Source organism: Castor canadensis, chromosome 14, assembly GCF_047511655.1.
Source record: "Castor canadensis chromosome 14, mCasCan1.hap1v2, whole genome shotgun sequence".
Lineage (NCBI taxonomy): Eukaryota > Metazoa > Chordata > Mammalia > Rodentia > Castoridae > Castor > Castor canadensis.
The window spans coordinates 80,181,416-80,208,783 of NC_133399.1; the positions used below are offsets into that span (position 1 = coordinate 80,181,416).

The 27,368-nt window shown below is 35.9% G+C and overlaps 1 protein-coding gene across 30 annotated transcripts in view; it reads right to left on the minus strand.

The window, feature by feature from the left end:
- Tenm3 (teneurin transmembrane protein 3) overlaps positions 1-27,368 on the minus strand; it is a 2,373,066-nt gene that overhangs the window by 121,629 nt on the left and 2,224,069 nt on the right. For all 30 annotated transcript variants that reach the window (XM_074054924.1, XM_074054923.1, XM_074054922.1 and 27 more), the window contains one exon: positions 19,097-19,219. In XM_074054924.1, the coding sequence (XP_073911025.1) occupies positions 19,097-19,219 (123 nt within the window). The remainder of the gene's footprint in view (positions 1-19,096; positions 19,220-27,368) is intronic.

Below are 27,368 nucleotides of genomic sequence, written 5' to 3' on the forward strand. Positions count from 1 at the left end.
CTTTAAAAGCTTTTTTGTTAGTGCTGTTTTACTAATTCTGGTCTAACATTTTTTTAAAGACATGTAAGTAAAAAATTCTCTGACTTCCCCCAAGGTATGACTATTACTGAAGCTGTTTTCACACCTACAGTCTTTCTTGATCATCCGAAGCATTGGGAAAGATTAAGACTGGCACTTATCAGTTATTCTAACTATATCATAACACCGAAAGTGTAAATTAATGCAGAATATATTATGGGGATTTCCAAACCAATCTTTAAGAAAACAACAAGAAAACCAATCAATGGCACTGACTCATGTAGTCCTCTCTAAGCTATATACTAACTAGTATGTATGAAAAGTCAGATGCAGACTGGAAAGACAGAGAAGGGATAACCAGGACATTGTGAGGCATGACCCACAGGAACAAAAACTCTCTGTTCCCTGCATCCCTGCTACCTCATGGAGACTATCTCTTCTTACATGGCCTAGTTCTAGAAAACAGATATAAAAGTCTTCTTCTTTGGTATGGTGTTCTCCTTTTATCTCTTGGTCGAGGTCTTTTCTCAGTTACTCAGTGGAAGTTAGTGACAGAAGAGGTTTTAAAATTTTTGCATAAATGGAAATATAACTACATTGGCAAGGGTCATGAAAGCTGAGGAATAGAATGAAACTGGAACATTTATCCTCTATGAAATTCAACCCTTTTAAAGTGATAACAAAGCTGAGTTATCACTTTTCTAAAAACAGACAGACAGACAAAAACCATTAAACTGGATATAACCTCCAGAGAAGTTGTTAACTCAAAAATTTGAGGACTTAAATTTCAAATCTGAGAACTCTAAGTATCTAATTCTCACAAGAGGATAGAGTCTTCTGACTATTTGTGAAGAGCTGTTAGTTTAACAATGAATTAATTTTTATTAACTGTCTGCTAGGGACGTAGCACTGAAGTGATAACAAGAGATGAATAAAAAAGTAGTATCTTTGAGATTATTTACTCTAGTTTAAATGGCTTTTGCCATCAATCAGCTAACTGCCTGGTTAGAGAGACAATACATATAAACTGATAGGCTAAATTATAATCTAAAGCAGTAGATGATTGAAGATCAGATGATTGAGGGTCTGGATTTTGAAGGACAGGTAGGACAATGTTTCTGAATTGGGGTAAATACCATGATTCTAAAAAAAAGGAACAGGAAAATGGACACATGTTAGGGTGATGGTGAGCATGAAAACCCAAACTGGATAGGGAAGGAAAAAAGCTAGTCTGACAACCTGGGTTTGAATCCTGGCTGTGTCACTGTGTATTAAGGAAGAGACTAAACCTCATTTGGAAAACGGAGATGGTGATACAATCAATGGAGTACTGTAAGGATTACAAAGGGCCCAATACAGCAGGTGCTCAATGCAGTGCAGGGCCCTCAGTAGTGAATGAATGAGAGACATTAATGGGTTTGTCAGGGGAGTATGGGACATAAGATTGGAAAAAGAACATGGTATTACTTAGTAGAGGCTCTGAATACCAGGCTCAAAAATATGGTACTTATACTTTGTGATTTTTGTACTTTGTATTTTTACTCTGTCAAAGGGCATAACTGCACACTCTTCCCTGAGGATGGATATATTTACTAGCATTGTTACTGTGTATATCATTTCTGGTATGTTTTAAAAACAGGTGCTTGAAGAAGACTTATGAGTAAATGGGATTTCAATCACACAAAGGCCTTGTGTTTGGTGTGTGTATGTGTGTTTATCAAAAGAAACAGAATTCAAGATTGCTAAGAAACATGTCCCATGATCACAGACAAGAAAGGCAAAAACCTAGTTTATGTCTGATAGGGTCTGAAGCAGTTCACAATAAATTTAGTCTTATAGATAAATGTGAGGTTTGAGGGAGAGTATATTTCTAGTAAATGTTAGGGTTGCTTTTCACCTAGACTATGGCATCCTACAATGACACATGTACCATCAGTTCTAAAGGACAGCTATAGCTAAATAGAGACCCATTAAAGGTTCAGAGCAGGCTAAAGGTGAAATGAAATCACTGTTTCAAGAACATCAAAGTGCAGTAGTACAGGAAGCCTGGAAACGGAGAGATGGGTGAGAATATAGTTGTAATAACCCAGGTATGAGGCAGAAGGGGGTTGTACAAGGAAGCTTAACAAAAAGCCATTATTTACAATTTCATTTTCTCTCTTCTTTGCCAATGCCCATAATCATGGCATTTAACAATGCTTCATCTGCCAGATCTATTTTATTCTTGAACCAATTTAGCAAGATAAAATGCTATAAGGAAAAAGCTTTCAAAGTTATAGTAATCATTGTGATTTTTCATGCATCAACTCTTAGATGATTGTGCATTGATCATAGAAATTTTAGTATGTATTTTACAATAATACACATTCATTTTAGCAAAATTGGCATAGGCTAATGAAAAGAGAAAAAATATAATCTTACCATTTAGAGAATATTTTGCTTTCTATCTAAACAGATATTTTGCTTTACTCAATGACATTTTTAAATATCTGAGACCAATTTCTACTTTTCATTTAGGATGCTTCTTCTAGGAACCTACATTTGTGAAGAATTAGCTTTTACTGAGAAGATTCAGGAGGGGGGAAGACAAAAATTAATTTTTATTAAGAACCTGTGACACAACAGGTAGCTTCACTTAAAGCAAATCTTTGAGGCTGATGTTTGGAGGCTCAAAAATGTAAATCATGTGCTCAAAGAAAGTAATGGTACTAAGATTCAAACTGAGGGCTGAAAAAATTCCAAAACCATTATTTATACAATCAGCAGTAAAAACTTTGCTTTTTTATTAAGCAAAAATATTTTAAATTACTGAATTTTAACTGCATTCACTTAATTCATATAAAATCAGATATATTAACTCAGGAAACCACAGTAGAGAATCAGAGAGCCTATAATTTTAGGACATAGAGTTATACTTAATTGATTAGCTAGGCATGACCAGGTTTTATTTAAAAAAAAAAAACTACCAAGGATACTAGAACATATAATTTTTGTGTTGTAATTTATAAAATATCTCTAATGAATTTTTGTCTTTTGATTGACTGACATACATAGCAACTTCTCTGAGAGTGAAGATGGGAGTAGCCTTCTTCCCCACTACAATCTGTAAGGCCACGTAAGTGTGGATATGGCTCATGGTTGGACTCATTCACCTGATTAATACATAGCTAAGGCTTTTATCATACTTTATTAAGAAGCTCTACCATTGCTATCTAAAGTTCATGTGATTTCATCTACTCTCTGATGGTGATCCTATCTACTGTTACTATAAATGATTCTTAATCATTTTAACTGCATACCTGTGTTTTAAGAGCTGGTAAACATACACTGATGTTAATCCTGGATTTAGTTTTTCCAGAACATTATCTTTACTCAAATATTAGCTTTGGCAACAGTAATCAAATTCTGATTTGTAGGGTTTAGGTTTTCACTTTCTCAAAGTAGCTTAATAGTTAGCTATTTTTGCTTTGTTGCTTTCTCCATATATTGATTTTGAGGGGTTAAAAACTTTCTTACTGATATGAGGACCTGCTGTTGTGTCAGTAAGAGTGTCTATTTAATTCATTCAGTCTCATAGCTAATTTAAAAGATGACTCTTGTCAGAAAGACAGTTCTTTTATTTGTAAAAACAAAAACTAAGGTTGACTGGATGTGTTTGAATGGGCAGTAATAGAGGTGATAGTATTTTCTTCCTTGTAGTGATAAGCCTAATTAAATCAAAGCATTATGGAATCTTAGAATCCAAGTGCTCATAGAGGTCATTTAGTCCAGAGGTCTTCTAACAAGGGTAGTCATACCCCTAAGGTACTGTGAAATATGTATTTGGTGTTCATACTCAGTACCTGAAATACAACTCCTAAAAACCTTGGAATCTCTGAAGTGATGGTGTCTTTCTGCATACTACTGACTTGACTGATGGCTGCCCCTAGGTAGCTTCAGGATAGGGGCTGGTCACTGAAAAGATGAAGGTAGGATTAGAAGGCTGGGACTTCCAGTCCTACCTTCTAATCTTCAGGGAAGGAAGAAGGGTTGAAAGTTGAGTTGATCATCAACAGCCAATGATTTAATCAGTCATGCCTATGAAATAAAACCTCTGTAAAAATCTACAAGGACAGGGTTCAGAGAACTTCTAAACAGCTGAGCATGTGCAGCTTCCTAGAGCATACTTACGCCCTTTCCCTATATCTTACCCTGTGTTTCTTCATCTGTGTCCTTTGTGATAACCTTTCCAATAAACTGCTAAGTGCTAAGTGTTTGCCTATAAGCCACTCCAGCAAATTAACCAAACCAAAGGAGGGGATGTGAGAACTCCAATTTATAGCTGTATAGTCAGGTTAAATGACCTGGGACATGAGACTGGCATCAGAAGTGGGGAGGGGTAGCCCTCAACTTGTGGGATCTGATTCTATCTCCAGGTGGAGAATTAGAACTAATTTGGAGTAGAGGGTGCACAGCTGCAGAACTGCTTGCTTACTTACTGGTGAAGAGAAATCCCCACACCTTCTGAATTCATAGCATTTTCTGTGTTGACTGTGGTGATGTGAGAGCAGAGGGAAAATGGTTTGTTTATCCCAAACAGGTATGCTAAGACTTGTCAACAAGAAAAGGATTAGATTGTTTTTAAGGAATTAATTTCTATACAACTTCCTTGTGTAAAGTTTCTTTACAACAGAATGGCATGCTTCTTACATATCTAAAACCTAACATGAAACATTGTCTTGCAGCACAAAGTTCCCTGTGTGCCAAATTAAGGCAAAACTTACTTTTGTTGGTGAAGCCTCCTTTACTCAAGGCACCATAAACCCAAGGCAAGGATTTGGTGCCTTTCTCTGTCTTACAAGTATTTTCATTGCTCTTCACAGCAAGGTATAGAGCTAGAAATGGGGTACTGAGAACTGCCGGCATGTTTGTACATCAAGAGAGAAGGATACTATTTTGTTTAATGATGGGTCACCTTGCCTCCACCATTTCCAAGAATGCTTTTCACATGCAGAAGAATTTCAGGTTGACAAAGAGTGGAGAAGGTAGAAATATGAAATGTAGACATGTTCCATGTCAATCTTATGGGAAGAATTTGTGCTTTATCTATCTCTGTACTGATCTATCTTAAGCAGAAATTCAGAACTGAGAAGGTTGTGACAAAATGCAGATTATTTGAACTGAAAAATGTTAGATTTTCTTCTGACAGAGTCAATTTGATTTTAATGAGTACTGGTTCTGTCAGTTAAACTACAGAGTACGTATTTCCCATAAATTAAATGGGCCAATGAAATAGCTATATTTAAATTATATGATGAGATGAAAGCATTCAAAATATTAGATTACCAAAGGTGAATTAAAATGGACATTTCTTTCATTTTCTACCCTATTCTGAGTATAACAGATTAAACAAAATGCTAAGTAAAAGAATAACAAGTATAATTAGTAGCATTTTGCTAAGCCTTGGTAAATCCTTTGTTGGTATGCTACATAGAAACAGAAAAGGATGGGTTCTAAAATCTGTGTAAAAAACCCTTTTTAAAGTAGGTAGTTGTCAATTTCTTTGCTTTCGATAAAACTGAAGGAGAAATCTGATGGAGCTGGCACCTCACAGATCACTAAATACACTTTTTGGAAAATTACAATATGACTTTTGCCATGTGACTAATAACAATTTCAAAGACTTGAACAGCTTTATTCTAAAAGAAATCTTTCCATTCTCACCTCCTTACTTGTAGCAAGATTTCTCATGTTCATATTTACAAAAAAGGAAAACTGGAATAGAATTAATTCAGAATTTTGCATTATTCTTTAATAGTCATCTAGGAATACATAAGCTATCTGAAAAAGTCCTCATTTATTTTACTTGGAGATGTAGTTCCAATACATTTTCACTTTTTATGGTTCATAATTATCAAAATGTTAATCACATTCATATAAGTAGGTCATACTCAGTTAAATGTATAGAACTAATAATTGTAACCGTAATTCAATATAGAATACAGGAGATTTAAAAAAACTATTATATGATCTTAGGAAATTTAAAGAATTCAATTTAAATTTATACAGCTATTTTGTTTAAAGAGGCACAAAATAGTTTGAGATCACTTATCTGTTCTAGCTTTTTCTATGAACTGTGAATCTCATGTCTAAGTACCTGTCAATTTCAACTTGCTTCAAATTATGACACTATTTAGAATGAATTTCTTTTTAATTAAAAAGTCTTAGACTATGTCTAGTCTGAAAGGTAGATGTAAGGACTTTACTGGTTTTTTTTCCACCAAAGTAGCTGCTTAGATTACTGTAACTTTCCTGCTTAGGCCTCTATCAGGGGATTAGTTTTGTGAAAGATCTTTGTCTTTGTAAATTCTGTCCTGTTGCTTTTCAAGTCATGGTGCTTCTCTGATTTGACAGTGTCAATTGTGGTCATTCCTGATAGTATTTTCCAAATGTTCTTTACTGATTGTAAACACACCTGGAAGTCAGGGAGCCATTGACACAATTTGATAAACTTGTAAATACTTGCACAACCCTTTCTTCTGAAGTTCATTGGATCGCTTAGATAAAAGCCAGGACACAGAAGTCTTTCATCTTGTCCTGAATTCTAGAAAACTGGCTTCAGAGGAAATGAAAGAAAGGCCAGTTCTAGGGCTCTTGTCCTCCCTCACTGAGATCACCACCTCCCTGAGCCCCTAAAGCCTGAACCTGGGAATGATCATAGGAAACACCAAGGTTGTCTGCAGGGTTTACTAAGGGGAAAACAAGGGAAAATGGAGGAAAACACAGAGCCAAGAGAACAGAGTGCCTTGTAGTTATTCTAAACGCAAAGCTTGTAGGCTGTGAATTAAACCAAGTAAAGCCTTCACAGTGAGATGTCCCAAGTCTTCAAACACAACAGGGTACCATCTTGAAGATTTTTATTTTACCATATCCTGTTGTGCCTGAATGTGGGAGCTACTAGTAGTCTTTTCATCTGCTAACTGTGTTTTTTTTCTTTCATCAGTGAATGTCACAAGTCTTAATGTTTTAACACAGTTGTCAGTGTAAATAAAGTTACTGTTACTCCTCTCCTTATATAATATCCAGCTATAGGACAAAACGTTGTTAGAGAGGTGTTGTAAAGAAAGACTTTAAAAAGGTACCTTTGATCTCTGAAAAACATTTTAAAAATAATTGCTTACCAACCACAGATGCAGTAAGAACAAAACACAGTGTTTAAAATTATGTTGGTAATTAGGAGGTTTGGTATCTGTTTGAAAACTATTTTGTGCCATCATAAAATCACCAAAAGTTATGAAATACTAAACATTTTTTTCATACATATCATGAATTTGCTATCTGCATATGATGTAAATAAACAAAACGATAGAGATTAATATGGGAAGGCAGAATAGAAAATCCAAATGTCAAAGTGTAACTGCAAATGTTGAGGAGGGTAAATAATAACATCATTGTAGGTTACACAGAGGCACTAACAACGAAGATAACAGGAACAAAGTTATGCAATGGTAGACCAATAGGTTACACTCTATTTATATAGGAACCCATAACCTGTATGGGTTCCTATCCTGACTTTGACATCTCTGAAAGAACATTATCTTTTTATAACAAAAAATCACATCCCATAACTTGACATTGTGTATACAGAGTGTTACATCACAAGCTACTGAAATAAAATATAGCTACTTTATAAACATATTTTAATGGACAAAATCAATTTAGCATCTAATTTAGCAGTTATTACACACTACAATAGCATAAATCTCTCAACAATATTGAATAAAACTCAGTGCTCTTGCAGTACTGTTAGTTCCACTTTGTACTTCACATGAGATCATTAACCTGCTGCAAAATCTAATTCTCTGAAGAGATTTGTCAGACAAAACTGACATGTGGCAAAATGAAGTAAAATTTAAAAGTAACTGGAATTATTTTACATAAGTACAAATAGTTTTTCAATTTACACTCACATGAAAGGAATTTTTTTTTATTCAAGGAGTCATTTGCTTACAGTTATACTAACCAAATTTATGGCATTTTATTCAGGCTTATTTTATCCCAAATTATCCTACGCTAAATTTTGGCATTGAGCTCATTGCCTCATTCCAATAAAGCTGGTGGTAAAATGTCTTTTTGTGGGGCCCTCTACTTTTCCCTACTGCACATTTTCTTTTGCAATAGAGGGGTTTGAACTCAGGACCTTGCACTTGCTAGGCCAGCACTCTACTACTTGAGCCATGCCCCCAGTCCTTTTTATTTTGGTTATTTTTGAGATACAGTCTTACATTATATCCAGGCTAGTATGGAATGCAATCCTCCTATTTGTGCTTCCCTGCACAGATCACTGTGTCCAAACATTGGGTGAGATGGGGGGTGGGGGTTCTTAAGAACTTTTTGCCTGGGCTGGCCTGGAACCTCAATCCTACCAATCTCTGCCTAGGATTGCAGACTTGGACTACCACAATTGGCCTAAAGTTAATTTTACTTTTCTTTTGGTGTTACTGGGGTTGAATTTAAGGCCTTACACTTGTCAGGCAGGGACTGTATCACTTGAGTCACACCCTCAGCCCTAACTTTTAGTGTTTTTTAAATTATTAGTACTGGAAGTACATTGTGATACTTTCCAAAGTTCTTATAATATATCATAGTTGAATTCACCCCCTCCACCATTCTTCATTATCCCTTCTACCCTCTATTCCTGGAATAGCTTCAACAGGCCTCATTTTTCCATTTTCATATATGAGTCCATAATATTTCTACCATATTCACCCTCCTACACCCTTTCCTTACTCCTCCTCCCTTCCACTGGTGCCAGCCTCCAGACAGGACCAGTTTTACCTTCCTAGTGTTTTTGAGCTAGGTTCTGGGCTCTTTGCTTGGGCCTACCTCTGACTGTGTTTCTCCTACATTCAAATCTTGAGTAGCTGGGATTACAGGAGTGAATGACCATGCCTCATCCTTCCTATTGCACATTTTCTTTTTTTTTTTTAATTGTCTTATTATTCATATGTGCATACAAGGCTTGGTTCATTTCTCCCCCCTGCCCCCACGCCCTCCCTTACCACCCACACTGCCCCCTCCCTCTCCTCCCCACCCCCTCAGTACCCAGCAGAAACTATTTTGCCCTTATCTCTAATTTTGTTGAAGAGAGAGTATAAGCAATAATAGGAAGGAACAAGGGTTTTTGCTGGTTAAAATAAGGATAGCTATACAGGGAGTTGACTCACATTAATCTCCTGTGCGTGTGTGTTACCTTCTAGGTTAATTCTTTTTGATATAACCTTTTCTCTAGTTCCTGGTCCCCTTCTCCTATTGGCTTCAGTTGCTTTTAAGGTATCTGCTTTAGTTTCTCTGCATTAAGGGCAACAAATGCTAGCTAATTTTTTAGGTGTCTTACCTATCCTCACCCCTCCCTTGTGTGCTAAAGCTTTTACCATGTGCTCAAAGTCCAATCCCCTTGTTGTGTTTGCCCTTGATCTAATGTCCACATATGAGGGAGAACATATGATTTTTGGTCTTTTGGGCCAGGCTAACCTCACTCAGAATGATGTTCTCCAATTCCATCCATTTACCAGCGAATGATAACATTTTGTTCTTCTTCATGGCTGCATAAAATTCCATTGTGTATAGATACCACATTTTCTTAATCCATTCGTCAGTAGTGGGGCATCTTGTCTGTTTCCATAACTTGGCTATTGTGAATAGTGCCGCAATAAACATGGGTGTGCAGGTGCCTCTGGAGTAACCTGTGTCACAGTCTTTTGGGTATATCCCCAAGAGTGGTATTGCTGGATCAAATGGTAGATCAATGTTTAGCTTTTTTTTTTTTTTTTTGGTTTGTTTGTTTTTATGGTACTGGGGAATCAAACCCAGGGCTTCACACATTAACAAGGCAAGTATTCTACCACTGAGCCATAATCCCAGCCCTCAATGTTTAGCTTTTTAAGTAGCCTCCAAATTTTTTTCCAGAGTGGTTGTACTAGTTTACATTCCCACCAACAGTGTAAGAGGGTTCCTTTTTCCCCGAATCCTCACCAACACCTGTTGGTGGTGGTGTTGCTAATGATGGCTATTCTAACAGGGGTGAGGTGTAATCTTAGTGTGGTTTTAACTTGCATTTCCTTTATTGCTAGAGATGGTGATCATTTTTTCCCTATTGCACATTTTCTAATTCACTATAAATGCCTGGTTAATTTTTATCTGGCTTTGCAATTCACATGCTCTGGGAACAATTTCAACTCTCTCTCTCGTTTTACTATATATTCCTAGAACCTTGCTCAGTGCATGGCACACTATATATTCTCAGTAAGTATTTGTAAAATGAGTGAATACTATGCACTCAAAGGAAAATTAAGGATAAGATTCCTCTCTTAAAGTCAAAATAAAAATATCAATAACTACTGATAGGACTCTCCATTGCTGCTTTAAAGGACCTTATTGATTCTGGCTTATGGATCCATCTCTTTAATAATTCTGCTACAATTTATAAATATATAAGCTCAAATTACAGAAAAAGAACAAACTAATAATTACTGGTATTTACCATTGCTTGGCACCCTACATGCATTTTCTGATTTGAACCTCACTCTACCCTTTAAAGAAACAGGAAGTTAGTGAAGGTAATTTGCTTACAGGCCAGTGAGGCCTGTAATTCTCCACTGCTATGTTGTACCAATATTTGCTTTGCATATGCTTTATGCAAGGCACTGTGCTGGCCCTTTAGATACTTTATATCATAACATTTTCATTCATTTATGCATTAACAAATGCTTTTTGAGTACCTTCTTGGCTAATTATTATAGGTCAATAACTGTGCTAAGATATGGCAGTGGAAAAAATAATGATCCTTGCCTTCTACTTTAACAAAGAAGGCATATCTTATATAGTAAATAGCCAGTAACAGTTTCCAAGTATTTACTATGTACTACACATCATTTATGGTATTTACTTTGACTACTCAAAACCATTTATGAAGTAAATACTGTTAGTTCCCTTAATTGATGAGTAAATAGACAAAAGACACCATTTGACTTGTTCCAAGTAATACTGGCATTTTTGGTTAGAACTAGGATAGGAAGCTAGGTGGTTGGGCTCCAAAGTCTACATTTTTATCTCTCTGCTATACTGTTTCTGTATCATAGGTTGGTGTGGTAAGCCGCCAGATTGTGGAGAACTGTATAAGTGATCTAAAGGCATGTGACTACAATCTAGGTCACTGAAGGGGATTAGGTGAGGTACTGTTGTATCTCAAATTTGTATGTAAAGAATCAGTGAGCCAGACTGGAGCTAGCACAGGTAGGTAGCTGCTCTAATGCAGGTGAGAAAGGCAAAAGACATTATGGACTTAGAATTGTCAGGACTTGGCAAATGATTATGTGAGGTGAGAGAGTAGGAGGAGTCATGTATAACTTCTGAACCAGGTAAGTAGGTCAGTGATGATGTCATTTCTTGATTTAGAAGTCCCTGGAAGACATCAGGCTTGGTGGTACATTCCTGTAATGCCAGGTATGCAGGAAGTGTAGATGGGAGGATTGTGGTTCAAGGCCAGCCTGGGCAAAAAACAAGTCAGCAAGTCGCTATCTCAAAAACCATTCCAGGAGTGGTTCTACATGGCTGTAATTCCAGCTGTGAGAGAGGTGGGGGTAGGAGGATAAAGATCTGAGGCCAGCCGTAGGCAGAAGTCAGACTCTATCTGAAAAACAAACTAAAGAGAAAGGGCTGGGGGTATGGCTCAAGTAGTAGTGCACTTGCCTAGCAAGTTTGAGGCCCTGATTTCAAACCTCAATATTGTTGAAAAAAGCCAGCAGGCACAAAGGAAAGCAGAAAGGACAAATAAGAGATAGGAAGAGAGAAGGAAAGACAGAAAGAGAAAGAAAAAGAAATCCCCGAAAGAGAGGCAAATTGGAAAGAAAGGTTATATGACAGTTATGTTTTCCACAGATGGCCACAACAATATTTCTTATTCCAGAAGCTCTTGTGCATCTTCCAGTCGAGAAGTGAGTCCCCTTACTGTGAATATGGAAGGACCCTACTTAATTTTTTTTCTTTTGTGGTGCTAGGGATTGAACTCAGGGCCTTATACATGGTAGGCAAGAGCTCTGCCACAAGGTACATCTGCAGTATCCCTTTCTTGACTTTGGGACCAATAGGATGTGAAGAAAGTAACATCTAAGAATGTCTGATGCTAGGACATAAGAAGCATTAGGGCTTCCATACAGGTCTCTCAGAATGTGCCATTTTGGGACCGTTCTCTTCAGAACCAGCTGGTACATTCTAAGAAACCTATGCCACATGGAAGGTGATGTTCAGGTGCTCCAGTTAACAATCATAGTACAGCTGAGCTCCAGTCAACAGACAGCATTAACTGTCAGACATGTGAATAAGTGCCCTTGGATTTCCAGCTCAATTGAGCCTTCACATAGTCCAACTTGACATATGGGAACAATTGCATGAGAGTCTCAAAAAAAATTCCAAGAGAGATGGATGATATATTGTTTCTATAAGCTACTGGATTTGGTATGCTTTGTTATACAGTAATAAATAACCAAAGTAGCTGATAAAAGTAGTTGACTCTCAGTTTTAGTAACTGAGAGTTTGAGAAGCTTGGAAGACACCCAAGTGGAGATACTCCAAAGAAACTTGGATAGATTTTATACAGCTGATGTCTAGAGCTAAGGAGAGCAATCTAGACTTTGGAGTTAGCAACACACAGACTGTAAATAACACTAGGAGTAGATGAGAGAACGAACCCTGTATTTCACCCTACGTTGTGAAAGAGCAGTTCTGAAAAACAGCAATGTTTAAGGATCAAGTGGAAGGAGATGAGTGAACTAAACAAACTGAGATATGGTGCTTCCAAAAAAGTCAGGAAGAATATGAGAAAGAGTGAAGGGTATTCACTGGTGTTATTGACATGACAACAGATAACCCTGAAGGCATCAGTTTCAAAGAGTGGTGGTGTCAGAAGTCAGTTGTGAGAAAGGAGTACTGCAAAAGCCACATTGTAACAGGGGTATGTGGAAGGTAAGAAATGGATTTAGGGATGGAATCATGGCTGTAGTAGTATAGTGCCTGCCTAGCAAAGCACGAGGGCCTTAGTTCAAACCCAGTTAGGCAAAAACAAAAAAGAAAGGAAGAAAAAAGGATTCAGGGAATATACATATTATGTTTAAGAAGCTGGCTATAAGAAAAAGATAGGGTGGGGCTGGGGGTCAAGGGATTTAACTTTCCCTAATATGTGAGAGGTACTGGAATGCTCAAATGCTTTTAAACACCAAAAGAATGAATAATATAACCAAAAAATGGACAAATAAATTGAACAGACAATTCTCAAAAGAAGTACAAATAGCCAATAAATTGAACAAAAAATTCTCAGAAGTACGAATGGCCAATAAATACTTCAAATCTGAATTGCCAACAGGGAAATGCAAAGCAAAATCCACAGTGAGATTCCATCTCACCCCAGTCAGAATGGCTACCATCAAAAAACCAAACAACAAATGCTTTTGAGGATGTGAGGGAGGAGGCAAGGAACCCTTACATACTTTTGGTGGAAATATAAATAGGTTAGGCACTAAGGAGATCAGTATGGAGGTTTCTTAAAAAATTAAAAATGGAACTATTATATAATCCAATGATATCACTCCTGGGTATACATCCCACCTGAAGAAATGTAAGTCAGTATATAATAGAGGTACTTGTGCACACATGTTTATTATAGCACTATTGCCAATAACCAAGTTATAGAGGGAGTCAGTCTAGGAGCCTGTCAATGAATGAATGGATACACACACACACACACACACACACACACACACACACGAGAGTACTGTTTAGCTATAAGGAAGAATGACACTATGTCATTTGTAAGGAAGTGGATGGAGGTGAAGATCAGTGTATTAAGCAAAATAAGCCACACTCAGATAAGTATTGTGTGTTTCCTCTCATATGTGAAATTTAGATTAAAACAAAAATGAAAGTAGAAGGGGCAATAGTTTGGAAAAGGAAAACAACCAACTGGAGGGGGAAATAAGAGAAGGGGATGAGGGGTGAATTTGATAAAATACATCATATATATGTATGAAAATGTGATAATAAAACTCATTAAGTATTTCTAAAAAATAAGCCAGGGACAAATGGCTCACTCCTGTACTCCTAGCTACTGGGGAGGCTGCAATGAGAAGGATTATGGTTTGAGGCCAGCCTGGGCAAACTGTTCACAAGACCCATCTCCAAAATAACCCGAATAAAAATGTACTGAAAGTGTATCTCAAGTGGGAGAGTGCCTGCTTCATGAGCATGAAGCCCTGAGTTCAAACCCCAGTCCCACTAAGTAAATAAATAAATAATAAATTTAAAGAATGTGAAGCAAGCACAAGAGAGTACTTATGAACAAATAACCTTGAATCTGGGGAGAAAATGGTGAAAGTATAGATCCATATACATTCTTTTTTAATTTATTTTTATTATTGTTGTACTGGGCGTACACTGTGACATTTACAAAAGTTCTTGCAGTGTATCATAGTTGAATTCACCCCTCCATCATTCTCCTTTATCCCTCTACCCCCATTCCTGGAATAGTTTCAACAGGTCTCATTTTTCCATTTACATACATGAGTACATAGTATTTCTACTATATTCACCCTCCTACACCTTTTCCTTATATCCTCCCCCCTCCTACTGGTATCTACGCCTAAGACCTATTTTGGCTTCCTGTTCTCTGTTTTAGTAAAAAAAAAAAAAAACACAAACCAGATTTTTGTTTGTTTACAATAGCTATACAGGGTGTTTCATTGTGACATTTCCATGTATATATGTATTATAGCCCAAATTGGTTCATCTCCTCTGTTTTTCTCCATTCTACCTTAGTCCTCTTCTTATGGTGATTTCAACAGGTTTAAAAATTCTATATTCATTCTTGTATAGGAAGTACTAATGTTTCTCTCTTGTTGTTGTTGTTGTTGATTAGAATGCAGGGCCATCTACTCAGACAGGGTTTTGAGTATAGAAGGAACATTTGAAGTAATTGCTGAGAATTCTGGCGGGGGCCGAGAATGTTGCAAGGGAAATACAGCTCGAGTGCCAGACTGCTGAAGCTGGTGAGCCAAGAGGTAGGGTACTATTACTCCCTCTTTTTCAAATGTACATTGTTATTTTTAGTGGTACTGGGGACTGAATCCATGGCCTCTCTCTCCGTAGGCAAGCACTCTATCACTTGAGCCATACCTTAGTACTTTTGCTTTTTTAGTTTTGCACGTAGGACATCACGGTGACTTTCCTCCGGCTGGCCACAAAATGATCCTCCTATCTCTGCCTCTTGAGCAGCTATAATTACAGGTCTATACCTGGCCTTATTATTCTCTTTATACATGTGAGGAAACTGAGGCTCAAAGTTAAATAATTTCTTCAAGGTTATAAAGCAAATCAATGAAAGAGCTAAACTTTGAGTATAGTCCTATGTGATTCTTTCTAGTACATTAAGCTAAATGAATTCCTTGGCCTACAGGGATAATTAAAATTTCTAGGAAAAGACTATTTGAGTTCCGAACTTTATTCTTACCTATCTATTCATCTTGTCCATTTCTATCAGTTTTTCCTGAGACCCTATACTTCTGCAATCTCAGCTGTAAAATTTGTAGTCAAAGGAGGTCCCAGGAAAAAAATCAATAGAGGATCATGGTATATAATATAAATTCTTTTAGATACTACCATTTATTTTTTTCCTTTATTGTTGTCCTGGGTGGGGGTATATTGTGGCATTTACACAGGTTCTTATAATGTATCAAATATGTCATACATGAATTTACGTCCTCAAACATCCCCCCCACCCCAGATTCCTGGAGTACTAACTACCATTTAGACACTACAGTTCAGTATTAGATTAAAGGCAAGCAGAGAGTTTACTGAGCCATAAGCACAATAATTGTTCCTTACAATTATATTTACTAAATAAGAATAAAACAGGACTGCATAGTAAGAGTACTGCATATAATGCTGAGAAGTATTTTTCTCATTTTATTGTCAGCACATTTCATTCTCCTAGTGAGCTCTATTTCAAAACCTCAGGCTTTATCCAGGGTTGTAATCTCTTAGAATTTCTAGAGAGGAAGTCATCTGCTTTCCTGGACAGTTTACAAATGTGAAGAAGTGGGTGATTGTGAATGGATATTGTAAATTCATCATGGAGGGCTTTCTAAAAGCATATTTTAGGTATCTACCTTCTTGCAAATAGTGCCCCTTCCTTCCCATCTATGCCCCAGGTCTGTAAGAATTTTAAAAATACATACTAAAAAACTTTCCTTGGAAAAACAGAAATAAAATTCCTTACAACTTAAGAGTTTTGGGAGTTATTTGAGAAATAATAAGATAAGCAACTACTGTTTAGGTTATATTTTGGACAAGGTCTGCACTCAAGACAGAAATAGTTTTCTTTCATGTCTAATTGGTAGGCTAAAGCCCAGTTCTCTAATGTACTTAACTTTTCTGGGGTATCTGATAACTATGGCTTGTGTGGTAAACTTCGCTACATAGCTAGGGAGAAGGCACTTTGAATATATGTACATCAATTGTATGCAGTGCACTCTACCATCACTCCCTCTTCAGTCCCTCTTAGAGAAGGGACTTACAGAGCAATTTTTTTTTTTTTTGGAACTGTAGTTCTTTTGTAAATAATGAAATTATTTTAGTGGGTTCTAACTAGCATTTGTTAAAAATAAGAAATACAATAAAATACAGCAAAAAACTAGGGTACTTTTCACAAAATAAGGATAAGCATTATTTTAGGAAACACTTCCTATGTATGCGTGCATGGGTATGTTGATCTGATGTGACATGTATTTCTTAATGCTGTCCTGGTGAATAACTAGGAGTTACTGTTTTAGAGGACTCCAGCTCCATGGAGACATCTGAAACCATATTCATGTGATCTTTTTCTAATCCTCTGGAGCTGATATGATCCTAAATAGTATATTCTAGGGTTGCCCTAAATATCCTTGCAATCTTAACTACATGCTTTGCCTGAGCTTCCAAAGTAAATAGGTGAAGGAGCTAGGACTTGAATATAGTTTATGTGAGCTGAGGGATGTTGATGTGAGCAGATTTACTCCCTGAACCAGTGCTGATGCTGTAGAAAGCATTTCAGAATCCACAGCTTTCTCAGTATCATGCATTTTGAGTACTATGAAACTAATTAGCCATACTTTATTTTCATTTTAATCATAATAAAAGGTTAGGATGTTGTAAAACAAATAAAATGTCTAATAAGCATTTATCTCTTTAATATAATTATAATTTTTAAGTCTGTAAAAACGTTCTTTGCATGTGTTGTTAATAAGTACCATTTGACCATTTTCATAAGGACCATCCCAAGAGATAGTCTAAATTTTGATCAAAACAAACAAAAATAAAATTCTTGGTTTCCACATAGTTACTTGATCTGTGTTTACATGTGTGCTGTCAATGTACAAAAATTAAGCAATTGTGTAAGGTAATTAACATTTACTGAAATTCCTCACCTGCAGTTTTAATTAGGAAAGCTTTTCTTCACCTGCCATTAATTCATTGTACAGTAACTGTCCTTTTCTAATTCAAGCTCTTTTGGAACATGTACAACTTTATAAAAAGGTTCCATACTGGGGATGCATTAATATTATTATGAAAATATAATGTTTTATAAAATTTCTCAGAATCCCTAAAGAGGAAGAGAAGTGTCATGGAGTATTATTGTTGAAAGAGAAAGTGAGAAGGCAAAGAATGAAAAAAAAGTTAAAAAACATTAATCACAATAAATGGGTACATGTAAAATAACAGCATATGTTCATTAAATATGTACTATTTTCTTTCTAGTCTTGGAAAGAACTACATGAGATGGACATAATTGATCCCAAAGTAGAATATACAACACTAAATAAGGTCAAACGGGAAGAAGAGCTGGGAAAATTCTTAAAGGCAAACACTTTATCAGGTTGCTTTGAGATGTAGTAAAGTATTAATATATTTTGCAAAATGTCAGAAGTTACCAATGCCAAGATGTGTGTATATAAATATATATATATATATACACACACATATAATATATACACACACACATATATATACACACATATAAATAATATACAAGTATATATAATATAAATATATACATGCATATGTTTGTATTGGAAAAATGAAATACAACATTCTTTAACTACTTAAATTCCATTTTTAATTCAAAGCCAACTGATTTGAAAGTCTGTTAGCTAAAGTGCAAACTTTTTTTTTTGTTTTTCTTTTATTATTCATATGTGCATACAAGGCTTGGTTCATTTCTCCCCCCTGCCCCCACCCCCTCCCTTACCACCCACTCCGCCCCCTCCCTCTCCCCCCACCCCCTCAATACCCAGCAGAAACTATTTTGCCCTTATTTCTAATTTTGTTGTAGAGAGAGTATAAGCAATAATAGGAAGGAACAAGGGTTTTTGCTGGTTGAGATAAGGATAGCTATAAAGGGCATTGACTCACATTGATTTCCTGTGCGTGGGTGTTACCTTCTAGGTTAATTCTTCTTGAACTAACCTTTTCTCTAGTACCTGTTCCCCTTTTCCTATTGGCCTCAGTTGCTTTTAAGGTATCTGCTTTAGTTTCTCTTAAAGTGCAAACTTTTAAAGGTTTAGAGAAAGGGTAACCAGGAGAAAGGATGACAAATTATAATCCTTTAATGTGTTTTGCATTTAAATGCTTTCATGATAAAATTATTACAGTATTCCAACTCCACCTACAAGCTGAATAAAGAAAACTTAATATACCCAAGGTAATATAAGAGATGACATACTGAGTTGTGACCGGTTTGTAGAATGAAACTATAACTCAACACACACTTGTAGGAGGGCAGGGCAGTGAGCCTACCCATCAAATCAGAAGACAGAAAACTGTCATTCCTGTAATAAAAATCTATTCTCAACCTCTCAAGTGAATTAATAAAAAATACTCATAAAGATGGTATCTATAATTTACAAATCTTCCCTCTCTCCCATATAAGCTGGATGTAAGCATGTGTAAAAGTAAGTTTATGGAAAAGGGATGTTAAAAGAAAAACACTGTATAACACAATTCTTTCTCTTACCATTGTCACCAGAAGGTAATGATACAGTGTTTGTTGGCATGGTTTCAGAATTCACTTTTCCATTCTCAAATGTGTCATTTTCAGTCTGTTGTAACTGCCAGTTGAGGCCAAATAGATGCATTGCTGGGGGTGAAGAATACAAGTTGTTTAAAGGTTTGCTGCTTTTAACTTCAAAAGCAAATGGTAAGCATGTTTATAACGAGAGTCATATGTAAAGTTAAAATTTACATTTTCTGAAATACCAAGGATAATTGTGCAATATAAATTATAAAACAAGAGTTCCTCATACACATGCAATTTACTTAGCAATGCCATGCAATATGGCAGAATTTCAAAAATGATTTAATACTACTCAGATAACTGGAACCAGGAAAGTCTTAAGAATGAATCATTATTTGCTCTACTTTGTCTGTGTTCCACTTTTCACCATCTTGGTGGCAGAATGTTCTGTAGCAGCACTTGCTAAACACGCATGACTACAGGTCATCTGCAAACTTGTAATGCTCTGTTAAAACACCTATATATTCTCAAGAGACATGAGGCTATACATTTGTATTATGATAAAAACAAAAGCTGGTTTCACAGATGAATTTGTCGGTATATGAAATGACTAGAATGGAGTCAGATGTGTAAAACATAATAAAAGAATATCTTAAATTTAGCACAAACAATTTTTGAATTTATGACATATGATTCAGTATTGGAACAGATTAACCAACATGCATATGTATCAGGCAATTTCTTATGATTTTATAAATTTATAAATGACATACACTTATTAAAATTTTATGCTTACTAATTTTCTTTCCTTAAAAGAACTATGTGATGTGGTTACAAATTTACAAATGTAATATAACTTAATATTTTAATATACTATTTTTCTTAATTTATCTAAAATATTTACAGCAACATGTAACTGGCATATTAACCATTAGTAGCTACTAAGCATTCATCCATGCTTCACAAAATATAGTCTAGAAATTATGTCCCAAGGAAGGCTAAATATTCACAAGGAAATCCAATGGTGGTCTTATTACTATATCACAAAAGAGAACTTTTTTGACATTATTTTGGAATTTACCAGAAAGATGGAGAAAGACATAAGTGTTTAAAAAGACTTCTTAGAGGCAGCATGAAAACTATCATTGTCAAAAAACTGTTTATTATATATCCACAGGGTTAACAAAATTAAATTGGTGGAGTATAAACTTACATTGAAGGCTTTGGGTACAGTTAGACTTTTGTTTAATCTTTAGTCTAGCATTTAACCTTTGAAAAGTATTGTTAAACATTAGGTTTACTTAAAAAAATGAGGACTGTTAAAACTGTCTCATTTATCTGATATGAAAATTCTAGACAGAGAATAGGAAGTTTAGCTGGCATACAGGAGGACAGTTCTTAATATACAGTCATTTTATTTACTTATTCTGGATTCCTGACCAGACCACAGCACCTTTCAATAAGCATCCTCTTTGTCTACAAAGCTCCCCACCCACTGGAAAATACTTATTTGTAACTCAGGTGGTAGGTGTTAACTTCTTGCAGAAACTTACCCTGACTGGGTTGAGTGTCTTTCCCAAGATGATTTTAGTTCACATTTGCATATGATTTATAAGATATTAATAGTGTTAAGGATAGAATGCCTGATACCTACTAGGTTACAACAAGTATCTGTGAAATCAATGAGTGAACAATACTTCTAGCTTCTGAAAATTTAAAAGCAAAGGAAATACTGTTGCAGATAATATAGTAATTTAAAGAAAAAGTAAATATAAAATACATCCATGAATGGTTAAGGATGAAGAGCCTATTAATATTTAATGACTTCTTTAGTGTAATGTATGAAATGTAGTTGAGTGAAGTCTTTTATTACTATATTTGATTGAATTTTAAAATTCATTAATTTTAGAATATATGATTACCAGCCTCCCATTCTTTTGTTAATAACACCTGCTATAATAACAAAATTCCACATCTTTTTATGATAAAAGCTCTGAAGAAACTACGAATAGTACCTCAACATAATAAAGGTTATATATGACAAACTATTAGCCAACAAAATTATAGTAAATAGGGAAAAACTGAAATAATTTCCTCTAAAGTCAGGAATGAGACAGACTGTCCACTCTCCCCACTCCTATTCAATATAATACTGGAATTCCCAGCCAGAGCAATAAGGCAAGAGAAAGAAATAAAATTCCAATGCCATTCATCACAGAAATAGGAAAATTAATCCTAAAATTCATATGGAAACTTAAAAGACACTGAATATCAAAAGCAACCCTGAGCAAAAACATGCTGTGGAAATATCACAATAATAGACTTTGAATCATACTAGAGTCACAGTAACAAAAACAGCATGGTACTGGCACAGAAACAGACTCAAAGATCAGTGGAACAGAACAGAAAACCACAAATAAAACCACACAGCTACAGAGAGCCACCTGATCTTTGACAACGAAGCTAAAACACACTAAGAAAAGAGCCTTGTTAACACACAGTGGTGGGAAAACTGGTTATCTACATGCAGAAAAGTGAAACTAGACCCCTATCTCTCATTCTGTACCAAAAATTAACTACAAATGGATCAAAGACCTGAAACCTTGAAAGTACTACAGAAAAAAGTCAGGAAAAAGTCTGAAGATATAGGCATTTTCTGAATAGGACTGCAATTGCTCAGGAAATAGGAGTAAGAACTGACAAATGGGAGTGCATAAAATTAAAGTTTCTGCACATCAAAGGAAACACCAGAATCAAGAGACAACCCCCAGAATGCATTAAAAAAAATAATAACCCACAAATCTTTGCCAGCTATTGAATAGATAAAGGGTTAATAGTCAAAGTATTCGAAGAGCTCATAAAACAGCAAAAGAATTTAAAACTCCAATCAATGAATGGGTAAATGAACTGAAGACAGTCCTCAGAAGATACATACGTGACTAGTAAATACACAAAGAAATGTTTACAACCTTAGCCACAAAGGAAGTGAAAATCAAAACTACACTGACATGCTATCTCACCCCAGTCAGATTGGCAATCATCAAGAAAATAATAATAAATGCTGGCAAGGATGCAGGGCGAAAGGACACTCATACACTGTTGGTGGGAATGTAAACTGGCACATCCACTAAGGAAATTAATATTGAGTTTTCCCAAAAACCTAAAAACAGACCTACAATGTGACCCAGCCATACACTCTTGGGTATATATCAGAAGGTGTGTAAATCAACAAGAGAGAATTCTGCACACCCATGTTTATTGCAGCTCTCTTCACAATAGTTAACTGTGAAATCAGCTGAGGTGCCCAACAAGCAATAAGTGGATAAAGAAAATATGGATATATATATATATACACACACACACAATATATTATCTATACCATGGAATATTACTCAATCATAAAGAAAAATAAAATTAGGTCATTTGCAGGAAAATGGATGGAACTGGAGATCATCATATTGAGAGACATAAGTCAAGTTCAACCGGCCAAATATTGCACATTCTCACCATTTGTGGAACCTACATGTAAAATAATGATATAATAATAATAACAATAACATGAATATGAAAGATGAATGGTCTTTTTCAATGGAAAGAGGGAGGGAGAAAACAAAGGACAGTGAGGGGTGAAGAGGATTGAATTGAATTATGCTATACACACACACACACACACACACACACACACACACACACACACAAAGACAGCATAATGAAATCCACTAAACATTGTTTCAAAAAGGGGAAATGGGAGGGAGGAATGGGAATATAATGAGGGGATGAACCTGTTCAAAGTACACTGTACACACATAGAGAACTATCACAGTGAAAACTCCTTGTATTATTAATGAATTCTAACTCAATAATATAGTAAAACTATTTTAAAATAGTATGTGATATAATAGCATGCTGTAGGGGGAGTAGGTCAAGTTGTTGACCGTCTGCCTAGCAAGCACAAGACCCAGATTTCAAACTGCAAGACTGCCAGAAAAAAAAATACTAAGTATCAGACATAAATAGCTACATCTACCATGTATATTTGCAACAAATGCATATACACATACTTCCTGCTTAAATTACAGACTGCCAGAAATTCCACTTAAACTCTGATTTTCATGGATTAAGATACAGGTTTTAGAATTTCTGAATTTGTGAGTTGTCATCTTGTAAAGAGGTATAACTTCATATGTCATTTTCCATTAAGTTATGTAGTGTTTGAATGGTAAAATGTCAGGAGCTTTCTAAACATTTATCACTTCATACATTTTCAAGGTTTTAGATACTTTAGCAATTTTTGCACAAAATAATGAGAACTAGTTCTGCATATAGCAAAGGTTTGACAGACATAACTTCAGTACAGAAACAATCAATATAGACCTTCTCTGACTTAGAATGGTTCAAGTTCCAATTTTTCATCTTTATGATGGTGCAAAAGCTATACACATTCACTATAAACCATAATTCAAATTTTGAATTTTTATCTTTTCCCAGGTGAGCAAATATGGTGAGATATTTTCTCACAATGCTGAGCAATATTATGGAGCTACAGCTCCCAGTCTGCCACAGGATCACAAGGGCAAACAGCAGAGACGCTCTAGTACACCATGTTGCTACACTAGGATGTTTGGCAGTTTAGGTGTACTAAATACATTTTTGGCTTCAATATTCGCAACCTTCAATAACTTTATAGAGGTGTTACCTCACTCTAAGTCAAGGAGTACCTCTTGTATGGGGCCAAAGTTCCATGCAAAATAATTTATCATTATTGTGTGATTGTTTAACATAAAAAGTCTTCTTGGATGATAGATATGCTCATATTATTGGTCTTAATATACTTTGAAGGGTGGAGCTAATTCATGAGACTATGCACAGATGTCAAATGTTAAGTATGAGGTTTGTGTTAGGAGAGCTATTTTATTTTTTGCCAGCTGGGCAACAGCTTTATTATGTACTTTTTATTATAAAAATATCTCAGTAAGAAGAGACTCTGGTTCTACTTAAGATGGTGTATAATGAGAATCATGCCCAATAATGTTCTATATTGTTTAAAACTTCATTGAAAACAGAAAGCAACAAGTTGTTTATTCTCAGGCCATTATCTACTCTGAAACTGCTGGTGTTTGGTAATCAGTGAAGCTCTTGATACTTACATATAATGTAAGATTTGTATACATACGTCAGGGTTAATGAGAGTAGAGCAAGGCAGACAGCAAACTCAAAAAAGTCAAGAATGTTTCAGAAATCACTGAGCAGTATTGTAATAAAACATGGGATATCTTGGCAGACAAATAAAAGGAAAATTAGCTAAATGAAATACATCTGCAAATAAAAAAGAGGATAAGGCCAATTGTTCAATTCAGAGCTGGAATGCAGATTTGGAGTGATGGGAAAGTATTCACCACCACTATTCATGGATAGTCTCAAGGATCTTTGTTCACACATATCCCTGTGGTGGTGGTGGTGGGGTGCAGGAAGAGTGGTGGGAGCTCTGTGCTCAGATGAGTCTCTTGCTTTTCTGGAGACAGAACTTAGGTGAGGAGGTATATGGTAGGGGCAATACTAGACATTCTTGGTCGCAAAGTGTTTCTCAGGCTGGTGTCAGAACATCATGATGCAAGTTAAAAAAAAAGTTCAGTGAACAAACACTATGTGAAGCACTGAGCTAGTGCTTCAGTTGCATTATCTTATTTAAGCTTCACAAGCGCTCCACTGAATAGCTAGCTACTACTGACTTTTTTTTTTCATTTTACATCTGACAATGGAGGGTCTTTGAGACAAGATATAAGAACTTCATAAGATAAAAGGTTCCAAGCCAGAGAGCAATAGACCTTGGCCTGAAGTCTAGACTTTCAGATGACAAATGGCATACGACTACACGCTTTTCTATCCTGCCGGAGGCTAGTGGAGTGTGGAAATCCACGCAGGAGGAGGAGAAATGTAACTTTTGAGAGTGTCTCAGGCTACAGCTAACAACGCTTCTGTGCTGCACTAAGGAAGCAGAAGGTGAGACTGCGGTGTAGACGGCAGGCAGGGTATTAACAGGTAACAGCTGTGGGCTCCAGGCACAGTTCTTCCATACTGCTACTTTCTACACTATAATGTTACAAACTAACTTCTTAAAGAAGTATTATCTTAGTGATGAAATTAAGATCTGGCTACTTCAGTTAACTTCAAGTTAACTTCTTTCTAAGAATAAAAATGATAATTTAAAAATTATACAAGCAAAAAATTTAAAAATGCATAGAACACTATACTTATGAATTCTAAAGTTATAGAAATAGTATTCATGTAGATGTAATCTTTAAAAATTGTTTGTCTTATATTGTCATTTTTATATATTTCTAGATGATATTAATGTGTGGGATGGTGAACACATCCAAAATATTATCCAAGGCAGAATGGAAGTTATAGATGATAGCAGTGTGTATCTGAGAGCTTGTGGTTTTTTTCTCACATTTTAACATAGTTTGATATCTATTATCTTCTAATGTACTATGTGACAGGGCTCATTATCCTCATTGTATAGGGATGAAAGTAGGCACAGGGTCAGTAACTTACCCCATGTCTATTAAAATATAAGTACATAAAGAATACTTCTGATACCTGAGCTGTCCTCAATTTCAGGATTCCTTTTCCTAAACTGTGATGTTTCACTGATTATTAGTGTTCTCAACTAAAATGTCCAACCACATGAAAGAAATTAAAAAGTTTAAATACAAGTTGCTAATTTATCTAATTTTTAAAGTTGGAAATACGATCAGAAGTTGTCCATATGTTAAATTGGCTTCTAAAATAAGAATTCCATCATCTGCAACTGGTTGTATTTGGAAGATCATTTACAAACTGGTTGTTTGTAGTTGGAATATATTTTCTCATATGAAAATCTTAGAAATTGGCCCCAGGCATGGCTTAAGTGGAAAGAGCTCCTGCTTAGCAAGTGTGAGACCCTGGGTTCAAACCCCAATACCATACACACACAACTGGAGATGATTAACTCCCCAGTTGGTCTATAAAAATTGTCTATATGTCCAATAGAAAGATGCATAGATATAGCACCAAAATGCACAGAAAAAGAATGTTTATAGAAGCATTATTTATAATAACCCCAGACTGGAAACAACCTATGTGTCAGTAGTGAAATGCATAAGTAACCTGTAGTGTAGACATACAGTGGTTTCCATACAGCAGTAGAAATGAACAATGTTTACGGTCAAGTAAAACAACGTGGATGAATCTCAGAATCCAGTGAAATAAAAATGTGAATACTGCATAAGTGCATGTGTGAAAAGTTCAGAGGCAGTTAAAATCAACTGGGAGGAATAAAAAATCATCATACTGATTACCTCTAGGGAGAAGGGGCAGATAATGGCTAGGAATGTCCAAAGGGGGCTTCTGGAGTGTTGGTAATATTCCATGTGGGAGGTCGCTCTACTACTGTGCTCACTTATGGTCTCTACACTTTGCTTGCCTCTTTCTGAATCAGGGTCTTGCTATGTAGCTTACGCTGGCCTCAAATTTGTGATCCTCCTGCTTCAGCCTCCCAAGAGCTGGGATTACAGGGGTATGCCACCACATCTGCTTATCTTTTTTTCCTTCCCCTTTTTATTTTTACTTTTTGGCAATACTGGGGTTTGAACTCATGCTTGCAAGGCAAGTGCTCTGCCACTTAAGCCATGCCCCTAGCGCTTTTTGCTTTAGTTTATTTTTCAGATAAGGTCTTACATTTTTGGGCCATCATTCTCCTACCTCCACCTACCACTTAGCTAGGATTATAGAAGTGTACCACCATGCCTGGCCCGGCATGCTTTTCTAAATGCTTATTATACTTGAGTCATCACACATGTTTACTCTCCCTGCAAGTGCTGCCTTATGACAGACTATATTACAGCCCCAAGAGAAAACTAGGAATGAAAGCAGATAATACAGAGTAAAGATGCTGTACCAAAGAATGGAAAATTACTCCATTACAGGGGAAGAAAGCAGCATGATTAAACAAATCATTTACTGTGTTAATGACTGTCAGCACATGGTCTTCCCACATTGATTTGTAGTTTAGAAACATGATTTGTCTTGGCAAAGGCGTGGAGAAAGAAACCCTAGTGCACTGTTGGTAGAACTGCAAATTGGTAATTGCTTAAAAAATTAAAAATAGAAGTACTATGTGATCCAGCAATCTTACAACTGGTTATACTCAACAGAACCAAAATTAAAGTTTCAAAGAGATATTTGCACACCTATGTTCATTACCAGTACTATTTGGAATAGTCAAGAGGTG